Source organism: Gracilinanus agilis, chromosome 5 (assembly GCF_016433145.1).
Source record: "Gracilinanus agilis isolate LMUSP501 chromosome 5, AgileGrace, whole genome shotgun sequence".
NCBI classification, from domain to species: Eukaryota; Metazoa; Chordata; class Mammalia; order Didelphimorphia; family Didelphidae; genus Gracilinanus; species Gracilinanus agilis.
This window is the reverse complement of record NC_058134.1, coordinates 216,897,346-216,910,263: the sequence shown is the minus strand read 5'-3', so window position 1 is coordinate 216,910,263 and position 12,918 is coordinate 216,897,346. Positions and strand designations below refer to the sequence as shown.

Sequence of the window (12,918 nt, the reverse complement as noted above, 5' to 3'; positions counted from 1 at the left end):
GCAGGAGAGAAGGGAGAGGGTGGCCCCCCTTCCCCTCCCCAAGCACTCCTTCCTCCCTGCTCACCCCTGCCAGCCTCCGTAAGGAGAAGGGCTCCTAAGAAAGTCTGTCTCCTCCAGGTTTGCAGTTCCCTCGATTAGAAAGTGACTGTCTCCCTTTACTTCACTGATGCCTCTGCCCGTTTCAGGTGTGGCACTCGGCACCCAGAATCCTTCCTAATTCTCTAGAGGTGGTGCAAGCCAGGAGGACAACAGAGGGGCTGCATCCTCGCCCCTCCCTGCCTCTGCTGCGGAGATGCCCGACCCCTGGAACATCTCCTCAGAAAGCCCGGGTCCCCCAGGGGCAGAGGGCGTCGTGATCCCTGTGGTCTTTGCCCTCATCTTCCTCCTGGGCACGGTTGGCAACGGGCTGGTGCTAGCTGGGCTGCTTCGCCCTGGCCAGTCCAAGGGCAGCCCCACCGACCTGTTCATTCTGAACCTGGCCGTGGCCGACCTGTGCTTCCTGGTGTGCTGTGTGCCCTTCCAGGCCGTCATCTACACGCTGGACAGCTGGCCTTTTGGAACCTTCGCCTGCAAGGCCGTGCACCTCCTCATTTATCTCACCATGTATGCCAGCAGCTTCACGCTGGCCGCCATCTCCGTGGACAGGTAGTTAGCTGGTGCTCCCCTGCCCTCCGGCCAGCCAGCTCAGGGGCCAGAAGGGGGTCAGGGGTGCAAATGCAGCCACATCTCCTTCAGCTGTCTGCCTTTTGGGGGACCTGCTGGAGACAGGGGGTAGCGTGGAAAGAGTACTGAACTTGTAAGGGGGAAGGCGTTTCCCAAGAACCTACTATGTGCCAGGCTCTATGCTAAGCACTTACAAATACTGTCTTACTTGATCCTCACGGTGACCTTGAGGTAGGTGCTATTATTGTCCTTATTTTGCATGTGAAGAAATGAAGGCAGATAGAAGTCAAATGACTTGTCTAGGGTCACATAGGTCTATACTCTTATCTTCTATTAAGCATGTGTAGGGACTGTATTGGTTATTGGGAATGCCAAAAACATTTTAACCCTTATCTTCCATCTTAGAATTTAGGGTTAGGGTTAGCAATAAGGGTTAAGCAATTAGGGTCAAGTGACTTGCCCAGGGTCACCAAGCTAGGAAGTGTCTGAGGCCAGATTTGAACCCAGAACCTCCTGTCTCCAGGCCTGGCTCTCAATCCACTGAGTCACCTAAAGGCCCCTCCAGCTCATTTTACAGATGAGGAAACTGAGGCAAATAAGGTTAAAATGACTTGCATAATGTCACCGAGAAAGGAAGTATCTTGGGTCAAATTTGAACCCAAGACCCCCTGTCTCCAGGCCTAACTCTCTGAGGCCCCTATCTGCCCCAGATGCAAGACTGTAAAAGGTACACAGGTTGAAGAAATTGAGGCTCAGAGCTGGGGTAGGGGCATTCCCAGCGCTCTGGGGCCACATGCTGTTCTGAGTCTGGGAAGTATCCCTGTGGACGACGGGACGTCATAACAAGCACCCCCGGTCATCCCTGTCAGGCAGCCCGCAGGCCATTTAGTGTAGAGGCTAAGGTCAGCGAGCGGCTAAATGAATGGCATGACGGACGAGGAGTCGGGGAGATGGGAGCCCTCGCCAGTCTCCCTCTGTAGAGTGAGCGCAGTACCAGCACCTCCTCCCCAGGGCTTTTGTCCAGCCCAAACGTGAGCCGCGTATTTGATCCTTGGTGCTCTATAGAGACGCTCGCTGTTTCCTCTGGAGTCAGAGGACCTCAGATAAAATCTGGCCTGAAGCTGCTTCCCTGGGTTACCCTGAGCAAGCCAGTCACACTCCCTGGGCCTCGTTTTCCCTATCTGTACAATAAGGCGGTTGGACCAGTTGGCCTCTGAGAGCCCCGACGGCTCGAGGTCCAGCTCCTGGTGTTGTTGTTGCTTCTAAATCCTCGCCTTCTGTCTTAGTAACAACTCTAAGAAAAAAGAGCAGGAAAGGCGAGGTGGGGGGGGCAAGTGACTCGCCCAGGGTCTCACAGCTAGGAGGTGTCTGCTGCCAGCTCCACGGCCTCTCCAGGCCTGTGGAGGCCGGCGGGCAGAATAGGGACCGACGGCAGCCCGTGTTCTTCTCTGCAGGTACCTGGCCATCCGCCACCCTCTGCGCTCCCGCTCTCTCCGGACGGCCCAGAATGCTTGGGCCACCATCGGCCTGATCTGGCTCGTGGCGCTGCTCTTTTCGGGGCCGTACGCCAGCTACTACTGGACAGTGCAGTATGGGAAGCTGGTGCTCTGCGTGCCAGGCTGGGAGGACGACAGCCGCCGTGCCCTCGACCTGGTCACCTTTGCTGTGGGCTACCTGCTGCCCGTGGCTGTGGTGGGCCTGGCCTACGCCCGGATCCTCTGCTTCCTCTGGGCAGCCGTGGACCCCCGGAGCTCAGCCTTGGAGGCGCGCCGCCGGGCCAAAGGCCGGGCCAGCCGCACCATGCTGGCCGTGGCGGCCCTCTTTGGCCTCTGCTGGCTGCCCCACCACCTGGTGATCCTGTATTTCTGGTTTGGCCACTTTCGCTTCACCTGGGCCACCTATGCCTGTCGCCTGGCATCCCACTGCCTCTCCTACGCCAATTCCTGCCTCAACCCCCTCGTCTATGCCCTGGCCTCTAAGCACTTCCGAAAGCGCTTCCGACATCTCTGCCCCTGTTGCTGCCGTGGCCGCCACCACCAGTGCCTCCCGGGTCCGGGATGTGTGCCCCCAAATGGGGCCAGGGCCCACCGTCGGGTCCATGCAGCATCCTTCGGGCGAGCTCCATCCCCCGGGAGGGAAACGTGCCCTGGGATTCCCCAGCCCAGGGAGGAGGGAGCCCGTCCTGTTCAGGCAGGAGGGCAGATCCCCAGAGAGGAGAAAGAGAGGGAATCACTTCCTAGAGTCTGCTAGGGGGGGACCAGGATGGGGGCCTGAGAGCTTCTGATGCAGAAAGGAAGCTTGGAGATGGAGGAATCCCATCATTCCTCCCATGGTGGAAGGAGTTAGCCTGGCTCGGCTCTGGGATGAATTAACTCACCTGCAAAGAGGTAGGGCCAGAGCCGGGGACCAGAACAGTGCCCCAAAGCCCCAGCAGGATCCTCCCAGAGACCGCCGGTGGGGAAGGGATTAGGAGAAGAACTAGAGAGGTTGGTGCTTCAGTTATGGGAGCTCGGGCTCAGAGCCTCATGCCTCCGAGGGCCCGGGGATGCCTTTCTCCCTGGCTCAGAGCCCTGACCCAGGAAACCTCGGGAAAGGTGCATGATAGCATCTTCCCACAGACAGGCATGCAGTTTACAACCCTACAGTTGAAAACTCTGTTGAAAGGAGGTAAAGAACAAGGCAGAGACCTTTGGTTGAGCAGCCATTAGTCCCAGAGAAGTGTGGACACCCTTAGAATTATGAAGAATCAATCACTCATAGAAAGCAGAGGCTGCTGTGGGGAGGTGGGACATGTGTGTGCGAGGAGGGGGCGTCTTTTACTCCAAGTCCCTCTGGTTTTCCTCGTTCTCTCTAGGTAACAAATATAGTGTTTGGTCATTTTCAGTCATGCCTGACTCTCTGAGCTCATCTGGGGTTTTCTTGGCAGAGATACTGGAATGGTTTACCATTTTCTTCTCCAGCTGAGGAAACTGAGGCAAACAGGATTAAATGACTTACGCAGGTTCCCACAGCTTCTAAGGTCCACAGCTACTGAGGCATGGAGATGAGGCTTCCTGATTCCACGTCCAGTGCTTTCTCTATCCACTGCAACCTAGCTGTCTATAAGTCACCACAATTTCTCCAACGAGGGGCAGGTGCTCCCTTAGGGTTCCCCAGTCTTTCTCCTCTGAAAAATGAGAACAAAACCCCTCTGATATGCTTCCTCTCTTGGCTTGCCAACACTCCTAAATCTCTCCAGCCTTTTCTTCCCCTCCAATTGACCAGTCTCACCCATGGTCATGTACCCATGATTCTTCCTGATCACGCCATATTTTTAAGTCTTACCTTCTGCAGTAGACTAAAAGCTCTTGGAGGGCAGGGTCCCTGCCTACCCTCTTCTTCTTCTATTGCCATTCTATTCCGCCAGCATTAAACATCCTTATTGAGCACCCACTGTATTTGGGACCCAGGGAATGTCCATATTTTTTTAAGGCTATGTGATTTCCTGGGTGTGACTCCTCCCAGCCATTCTAGACTTCTCCAAACTTCCACAGTCCTCTCCAGGGGCACAGAGACACTCTGTCATGGAGCCTGGAACCCAAACCTTTCCTACTTGGTAGGATAAACACATAGCTTCTATCAGCTGGAAAGCCTTCTGAAACAGGCTAACTTCCATACTCCCAGAAGGTATCAGAAGAAGCCTTTACCAGAGCTGAGGAAAGTCAAAGCATCTGACCCAACTCTTGCTTTTAAGGAGCTTCCACTATGTCAGGGGAGATTCAATTTGTAGACAAATCACGTTATTAAATTTAAAAAGATATCTTCTGTTTAGATTTTTATTTCAAAATGTATAAATTTTTATTTCTGAATATATTTCTCTCCATCTCCAATCCAGCAGACCATCCATCGCAACAAAGAATTAAAAAATGGTGGAGAATCTGATTTCAGATGCTTCCTAGCTGTATGATCCTGGACAAGTCACTTAACCCCATTCACCTAGCCCTTGCCCTTCTGTCTTAGAGTTGTTACTAGAACAAAAAGGAAGGGGTTTAAAAAAATAATGGGATAGGGAGGCAAGGGCAAGAAAGCATTTTAGTAAAACCATTCCATCAGTCAATTCTGACAGTATTACAATGTTCCTCACCCCAACCCCCTATCTCTAGAAAGAAGGGAAGAAGGTGCATCATTTTCTCATCTCTTAGAGAGGCAAATGGAGGGAAACAAAGAAGTTAATTCCTGATAGTTGGTGCCATGAACCCAAAGAGAAGTCCAGGCAGTAAGTCACTTGAGAATTAAGAGAAGAGAGAGATCAATTTAGACCAATGGGGCTTGAGGAGGAAAAGGTTCCAAAAGGGGGTGTCTTTAGGAATTGGGGGTCCTACTTCCTGGATTTGGCTCAAGTTCTATCTTGAACCCTGCTCCAGTGTTAGTCTCCACTGTTACACTCTGGGCTTGACCAGGCCAAGCAGCACATCCCCTTTCTAAATCACTAATCCAGTGTTCTATTTGTGTCTGGTCTCTCAAGATCTCGACTTTCTTCCCACAAGCCACTCTGTTCTCAGTTGATTGTCACTAATTGATTCTATATGCATTTTGTTTATTTGTAGTTGTTTGCATGTGCTTTCTCCCATTAGATTGTGAACTCCTTGTAGGCAGGGCCTGTCTTTTGCCCTTTTTTTGAGTCCCCAAGGCTTAGCACAGTGCCTGGCACATAGCCTTTAATAAATGCATGTTGACCGATAGACTCCGATGGAATGGATGGAAAGTTGTTTTTTACTCTCTCTGAGAAAAAGACCAAAGGAGACGTGTGCCCGATTTCCTCTGGATTCCAACAATATTGAGGCAGAGTTGGATACCCCAAACTGGCAGAAAGGGCTAGTTCCAAGCTTCCTAGCCACCACTCCCCTGAACCCTCTGCACATGGGAGGGAGGGACGCTCGGTCTGCATGGGGAGCTGCCATTTTCCTTCAGGTATTCCTTGGCCCACTGGCTACCCCAGCCTGGGTCAAGCCCAAACACCTTCTCTTCCCCATGAAATGAAATCACACCTGAGTTGGCAGGGATCTCAGAGGTTATCTGTCTACTTCCACTTGAGCCTTTCCACCAACGAAGGACCAAAGAAATCTGAATTTAAAAAAAAAAAAAGACTCCTATGGCTGACGGGTATTGGTCCCAAGCTGTCCTTCTGCTCAAGAGTGGAACAGGCCACAGTGGAATGTTCTCAACTCCAGAGAGAATGCCCTGACAAGAGGCCAGCTAGCCTCAACTGAAGAGCTTTCGGGAATGGGGAAAGTCCTCCTTGGGGCGATAATGGCTAGCAATGGACATCGCTTACATTGAGTTGAATCTGTCCCCACAACCTGCACCCCTGGCATCTTGTTCTGTGTCTAGGGGCCAAGCAAAAGAAGATGAAGCGTTTGACATGGAACGCCTTTAAGATACTTGCAGGTAACTCTCAGGTCCTCCCCAAGTCTGTTCTTCTACGTCCCCATTTCCTTCAGCACAACTCCCTGTCCCTATCTGATCTGGTTGTGCTCTCTGGATGCTCTCTGGGGGATCCACCTGGAAGAGGACCCAGAACCCCAGAGATGTGTTTGTGGGAATGAATCAGCAGCTGAGATTCTGCTCTGCTAGCATCCTCCACCTGGATCAAAGCCTCACCTAGTCCCCCCGGGGTGGCGGCCAGGGCCCATTCGGTCAAATCCACATTTGCTCAAAGCACCCAGGAAGGAAACTTTCTTCATAAGGTGGTGCCTGTCCTGGGTCTCAAAGGAGGCTCCGCATTTTAGCTCTGCTGCTTCCAGCCATATGCTCTTGTTTGGGGTGCTTTACCATCCCTAGGTCTCAGTTTCCTCATCTGTAAAATGAAGGACTAGATAGTCCTGCAGTTGCTTCCAGATTTAGGAATCCATGAGTGTGTGAACTGAGGACAGCCCCTGCCTTTCCCCCTCCATGCAGTCTACAGGGATTCTCTTTAGCTCAGACGTGCCTCCCCCTCTCTTCCACCAGCCCTCCTGGTTGTGCAGAGCAGAACCCTTAGGCCTGGCTTGCCCCGGAGACAAATGAAGTCCATCAATCTGTCTCGATGATGGCCTAGCTCAAACCCAGCTGAGCTCCCAGAGAAACCATCACATTTATGAGTTTTTCTGCTCACACTGCACTCTCCCGGCTGCCTCCCTGACCCACTCTTCCCCCTCCCCATGGAAAGGGAGGGAGGCGCAGGCCCTCCTGGACTCCCACTATGGAGGGGAGGGGAACCTGGGTCTCCCACAGCAGGAAGAGAGCAGCCGGATTTCAGAAGGCCTCTTGTCCCTTTGCCTCCTGCTCTCCAGGGTACAAGGCAGGAAACATTCAGTGCCTACTTTGTGTCAGGCAAATAGAGGGACAGAGATAGACCTGGGGTCCCTTGGGCACCACCACACTCTCCTGGCCAGAAGGAATAAAGCCATGGCTCCCAAGTTTATATTGGGCCCCTCCTGCCTCCCCACCACCACCTAGGGGGCAACTAGGATTTCTTCTTCTTTTAGAGAGAAGGAAACAGAGAACATAGCCAGTCAGTGGAGGCCCATCCCCACTTAGTGATGTCCCAAGGATGGTACCAACCCCCAGGTATGCCAGCCCTAAAAGCCCTGCCCTAGGAGCACAAATAAATAAAGGTGAGGAGCAGGAAAGGACCTTACGAATAAGAGTTTCCCAGGACCCAGGATGTTGCGTAGAAAAGGCTTTCCTCATTTTGGAGAGGGGGAAACCAAGGCACAGAAAGGTCCAAGATTCCCCCAACTGGCAAGAGGCTGAGGCAGGATTTGAACCCAAATCCTCTTGATGCCAAATCTAGTCCCAAACTTCCATTTCTCACAGGAGTTAACAAACATTATTAAGTGTTTACCATGTGCCAGACATTGCGCTAAGTGCTAGGAATACTTCCTGTCCTCAAGGAAAGTCACCTTCTAATGGAGGAGACAACTGGCAAGTAAATATGTCCATTCAAACTACAGGCGGTATAAATGGAAGTTAACCTCAGAGGGAATGGGGAGGAGAAAGCCTCCTTAGGGAAGGAAAGGGACAACCAGCTAGGAAGAGTCAAAGCAGAGATCTGAGCCCAAGTCTCCTGACTCCCCTCCCTTCCCCATTCAGCCCAGCTCCAGCCATAAACAGGTCCATGGCCTCCTGCTAATGGTGTTCCATTCGGCTTAGTGCAGGCAGTGCTGTCTGGATGAAGCCTCCACAGGCCCCTGGAGATGTGATCTGGGGGCCAGCAGACTCACGACTGAGCGAGGAAGGAGGAGCCTGGGAGGAGAAATGGAGGGAGAGCAGGCCAGGTCACCCGGCTGGGAAAATTCACTTTGTCATCTGTTCAGGACTAGAGAATGGGGAGCCTGGCCCAGCCACTTTGCAAGCTCCTGGGGCTGATTTAAGGTGGCTGATGAAAGGCTCCGAGGAGCAGATGGTCTTAATTATTCAACAAAGGGAACGAGACCAAGGACTGGGGGAACTGGGAGATGGATGGAGGAGGGGGAAGAAAGGCGTGGGCGCCTGGCATGAGCCTGGCTCTGGAGCAGAATGATTTCAGAGAAAGCCCAGCATGGCACTGAGAGGATGGAAATGTATGAGCCCAGCTCAGTACTTGGCCATATTTCTTTATACACCCCTTCCCCCAACCATCTCTGAAGCTCACCTGCTTCGAGGCTGGGCTGGGAGGGGTCCCTTGGCAGTCAGGCTAGTTCTAGGGTTGGGCACCACTGGAGTGGGGCTCCTCTCTCTCCCTCCAGCTTTACACTGTTGTCCCCCTAACTCCCTCCCTCACCTGAGATAGGGCTCTACTAGCAAAAAAAAAAAAAGGATCCATGGCTACCCTCTACCCGGAGAAGGGAACAACTATTTGTTTATTAAATGCCTACTATTCTCCAGGCACTGTGCTGAGTGCTTTACAAATATCATCTCATTGGATCATGATATGAGAGCAGGAGGAAAAATATTGAGAATCTATAATGATCTTGTCAACTGTTCACCCAAGAACCCTTGGGGAAGGACCTGGCGATACTCCTGCCAAGAAACCTCCCTAAAGGAGCCTGCTCAGTTATGTGGTGATCCCTCCCAGGAACTGAAGAATCAAACAACTAAGACATTCTAGCCTCCTGCTATGGCTATATCTTGGTGCTCGGGGCCAGGGGCAGGAGGGACTCACAGATATGTGAGGCAAAGACTTCGTCCTCCCTCAAGAAGGTGGTAGTCTAGTTACATCATAGACTTGGATCTGGGAAGTCCAGAAGTACCACAGAGGCATGAAAACATGCCCCACAAAGATGTCACCATTATAATTATTACTCCTGTTCAGTAGGCAGACTGGTCATCTCTCATCTTTGCTTTCACTTTGGACATACTGGACAAAGACCACTGCATGGCCGGTTTGCTGCCTTTACCTCTCCTTGATGATGGAGGGCTTATGTGCTATTTCTTGGGAGTCCATCATCATGAGTAACATTGGGCAGCATACTTAGGTCCATCTCTCTCTCTCTCCCAGTTATTGCTTTGTGACATGCTTCTCCATTGTACTTTCTGTCACCTGTGACTTAATATCTGTGAAAATGATGGTGCTCCCAGTCATAGTGTGCCTGGGAGAACATCAATGTTAAGAAAGGAGGGCATTATTTTGGTATCTGTTGGTGATGGAATACTATTGTGCTCAATGGAATAAAGAACTGGAGGAATTCCATGTGAATTGGAACGACCTCCAGGAATTGATGCAGAGTGAAAGGAGCAGAGCCAGAAGAACATTGTACACAGAGACCAATACACTGTGGTAAAATAGAATGTAATGGACTTCTCTACTAGCAGCAATGCAAGAATCCAGAGCAAGGCTGGGGGACTTATGAGAAAGAAAACTAGCCACATTCAGAGGAAGAACTGTGGGAGGAGAAACACAGAGGAAAAACAACTGCTTGAACACATAGGCATATTATGGAGGATGAAGACACTAAACAATAACTCTGGCCCAACTATCAGTAATATGGAATTAGGGCTTAATCAATGATACATGTAAAACCCAGTGGAATTGTGCATCAGCTATGGGAGGGGGAGTTTGGGGGAGAGGGAAAGAACATGAAATATGTAACTATGGGAAAATATTCAAAATTAAAAAAAAGAAAGGAGGGTATTGCTTTGATTAGGGAACAGCTGAACAAGTTGTAATACATGGATGGAATGGAATGTTACTGTGTTGTGTAGCAAGTGCCAAGTGCCTAGAATTCAGAGAAGCATAAGAAGACATGCACTGATACAAAGTAAAGGAAGTGAACCAGGAAAATTACAAACTGATGCTTGCAATGATATAAATGATGATATGATGACTCACAGCAGAACAAAACAGAATTGTGTCATTGTAATGATGACCCTTGACCCTGCAGAAGAGCTAAAGAAAATGTACTTTTCTTCTTTTTTGCAGAAATGGAGCACTATGGATGTGGGATTTCACAGGCTGTCAGATATTCCTGATGGGTTGATTTAGCTGGACTGGTTTTTTCTCCTTTCTTTCTTACTCTTTTGTCATGAGAGACAACTCACTAAGTAAGATGGGAGGGATATATTCAGAAACAAAAAAAAAATCAATAAAAAATTTTAATGGGATTTCGTGACAAGAAGATGGAAAGCACTATGTCATTTCCCAAATGCAATCTGACTTCTCCATTCTCCTGTTTGATTCTGGGCCCTTTTTACCCAAGATATGTGTACTGATAGATAGATCAGCTCTAAAGAGATAGAAACCCCTCACAATTTCCTGTCATAATTAAGGCAATAGAGGTCTTTCATCCACTTGGTTTTTCCTATATAATTAAACTAATGTCTTTTGAGGGATCATGAATCTCACTGTAGTATTCTAGATGCAATCAGAACAATGCCACTTGCCAGCAGAGAATCTCACCATCTCTATTTGGGCTTTGCACAAGGCTTCTTCCATGACGGTGAAGCCTCTACATTTTCTTGCTTTTAGCTTCCCTTATTATTGATAATCAGGAAAATCACTGAACAGATCTATCTCTGGAAACCGATGGAAACCATTTACTTCTCCAGCTTATTTTGCAGATTGAGGAAATGGAGACTGATGGGGCCATAACTCTTGAGCTGGAAGGGACTTCAGAGGTTGTTGAGTCCAAGCCTCATTTTACCAATGAGGAAAATGAAGTTCAGGCACATTCAAGGTTACACAAATAGTGAGTGTCAAAGGTCAGACTTGAATCTATATCCAAAGGATCTTGCTGGAGAAGGACTGTACGGGCTAAATTCTGTACTAAATGATCAAATGATTGTTTTTGTGACTATCAAATAATAAACACAGGGGCAGCTGGGTAGCTCAGTGGAGTGAGAGTCAGGCCTAGAGACGGGAGGTCCTAGGTTCAAACCCGGCCTCAGCCACTTCCCAGCTGTGTGACCCTGGGCAAGTCACTTGACCCCCATTGCCTACCCTTACCACTCTTCCACCTATGAGACAATACACCGAAGTACAAGGGTTAAAAAAAAAAATAATAATAATAATAAACACAACACAATTGTGTATTTTCTACCTTTGCTGTTTGTTTTTTTTTTTAGTTGTTTTCGGTTGTATCTGATTTTGTGACCCTATTTTGAGTTTTCTTTTTTTATTTTAATTTTTAAGTAATTTTCCATGTTTCCATGATTCATGTTCTCTCCCTTCTCTCTTCCCTCCCCACTCCCAGAGCCAACAAGCAGTTCCACTGGGTTAAACAAATGTCAAAATCACTTGATGCCTATTTCTATATCATTCATTTTTTTTAAACCCTTGTACTTCAGTGTATTGTCTCCTAGGTGGAAGATTGGTAAGGGTGGGCAATGGGGGTCAAGTGACTTGCCCAGGGTCACACAGTTGGGAAGTGGCTGAGGCCGGGTTTGAACCTAGGACCTCCTGTCTCTAGGCCTGACTCTCACTCCACTGAGCTACCCAGCTGCCCCCCATTCATTTTTGCTATAGAGTGATCTTTTAAAGCCAAAACCTATTTGGGGTTTTCTTGGCAAAGATATGAGACTGCTATGTCATTTACTTCTCCAGCTTATTTTGCAGATTGAGGAAATGGAGGCAAATAGGGTTAAGTGACTCGCCCACAGTCACCCAGCTAGGAAGTGTCTGGTTTGATTTGAACTTGGGTTCTCCTGACTGCAGGCCTGGTGCTCTGCCCATTCTGATCCCTAGCTGGCCCTGGATTGTCCACCAAGCAAGCCTTCTGTAGGTTCCTTCTTCTCTGCCCTGTTTCTCACTGTTTTTGTGAGGTAACATTTTTTAAAATGTCCACTGAGGCTCATTATGTCTGGCGCCTCCCAATTCTCTCCATGAAGAAAATCTCCATGAAGTGCATGAGGGGGATTCCTGCCTTATCTACAGGGCTTTGGCCTCTTCCATTCCTTCATTAGGTACTTTATTCGCCATCAGACTCTTTGCTGTCTAACTCTGAGCCCACTGCCTCATACAGCCCCTAGCAAACAGCAGTCACTTCATAAAAGTATTTTTCAATTTAAATAACGGAGCCTCAAGACCCTCATGGGTTGGCTTGAACTAGAAAATCTTTTCTTTTTAAACCTTTACTCTCCATCTCAGAATCACTACTGGGTATTGGTTCTAAGGCAGAAGAGCAGTCAGGGCTAGGCAACGGGGGTAAAGTGACTTGCCCAGAGTCACACTGCTAGGGAGTGTCTGAGGCCAGATTTGAACCCAAGATCTCCCATCAAACTAGAAAATCTTGCCCCAAACTCTCTCCTTCATCCTCGGCTACATGGACTGTGTTCTTCATAATAGAAACTTTATTTACACTCATCTTGTGATTGTGCGTCCCGAGAGCGACTCTGAGATGATGCCCTCGTGTGCATGATGGAACTAAGCCCACCAGTCCCTGTTTCTGCCTGAGAATATGCCTCTCGTGTAAGCTGCCACCATGTGGCACGTGATTCTTTGTGATACATTTGTATTTATTAACCTTATATTACATATTCATACGCATGTGTATATCTCAGGGATATTTCTAAGATAAGGACACATCAATCCATACAAGACAAGTATACATGCTAACATATGTGATAAGTGCCTAAAATAGTACTAGATGGCAAGTATATATTATTATATAATAAAATACAAGTATATGTTAATATTCAAGTATATACATATATTAGATAAGTATATAGAGATTGTGTAAACGTCATTTTTTAACCTACTTTCTGTCTCAGTATTAATTCTCAGACAGAAGAGAGATAAGGGCTAGGCAATGGGGATTA

General features: G+C 48.9%; 1 protein-coding gene across 1 annotated transcript; it reads left to right on the top strand.

Moving 5' to 3' along the window:
• Positions 1-250: 250 nt before the first annotated feature.
• GALR3 (galanin receptor 3) lies at positions 251-2,913 on the top strand. Its single transcript, XM_044679407.1, has 2 exons — positions 251-645; positions 2,118-2,913. Exons 1-2 carry the CDS (start codon positions 293-295, stop codon positions 2,911-2,913), a joined length of 1,149 nt encoding a protein of 382 aa, XP_044535342.1. The 5' UTR covers positions 251-292.
• Positions 2,914-12,918: the final 10,005 nt, after the last annotated feature.

Bases quoted from the DNA above. Each gene is read 5' to 3' on its own strand.
- GALR3 (XM_044679407.1), top strand. From the start codon at position 293: ATGCCCGACCCCTGGAACATCTCCTCAGAAAGCCCGGGTCCCCCAGGG. The intron at 646-2,117 runs GTAGTTAGCTGG...TCTTCTCTGCAG, and splicing joins GCCGCCATCTCCGTGGACAG to GTACCTGGCCATCCGCCACC.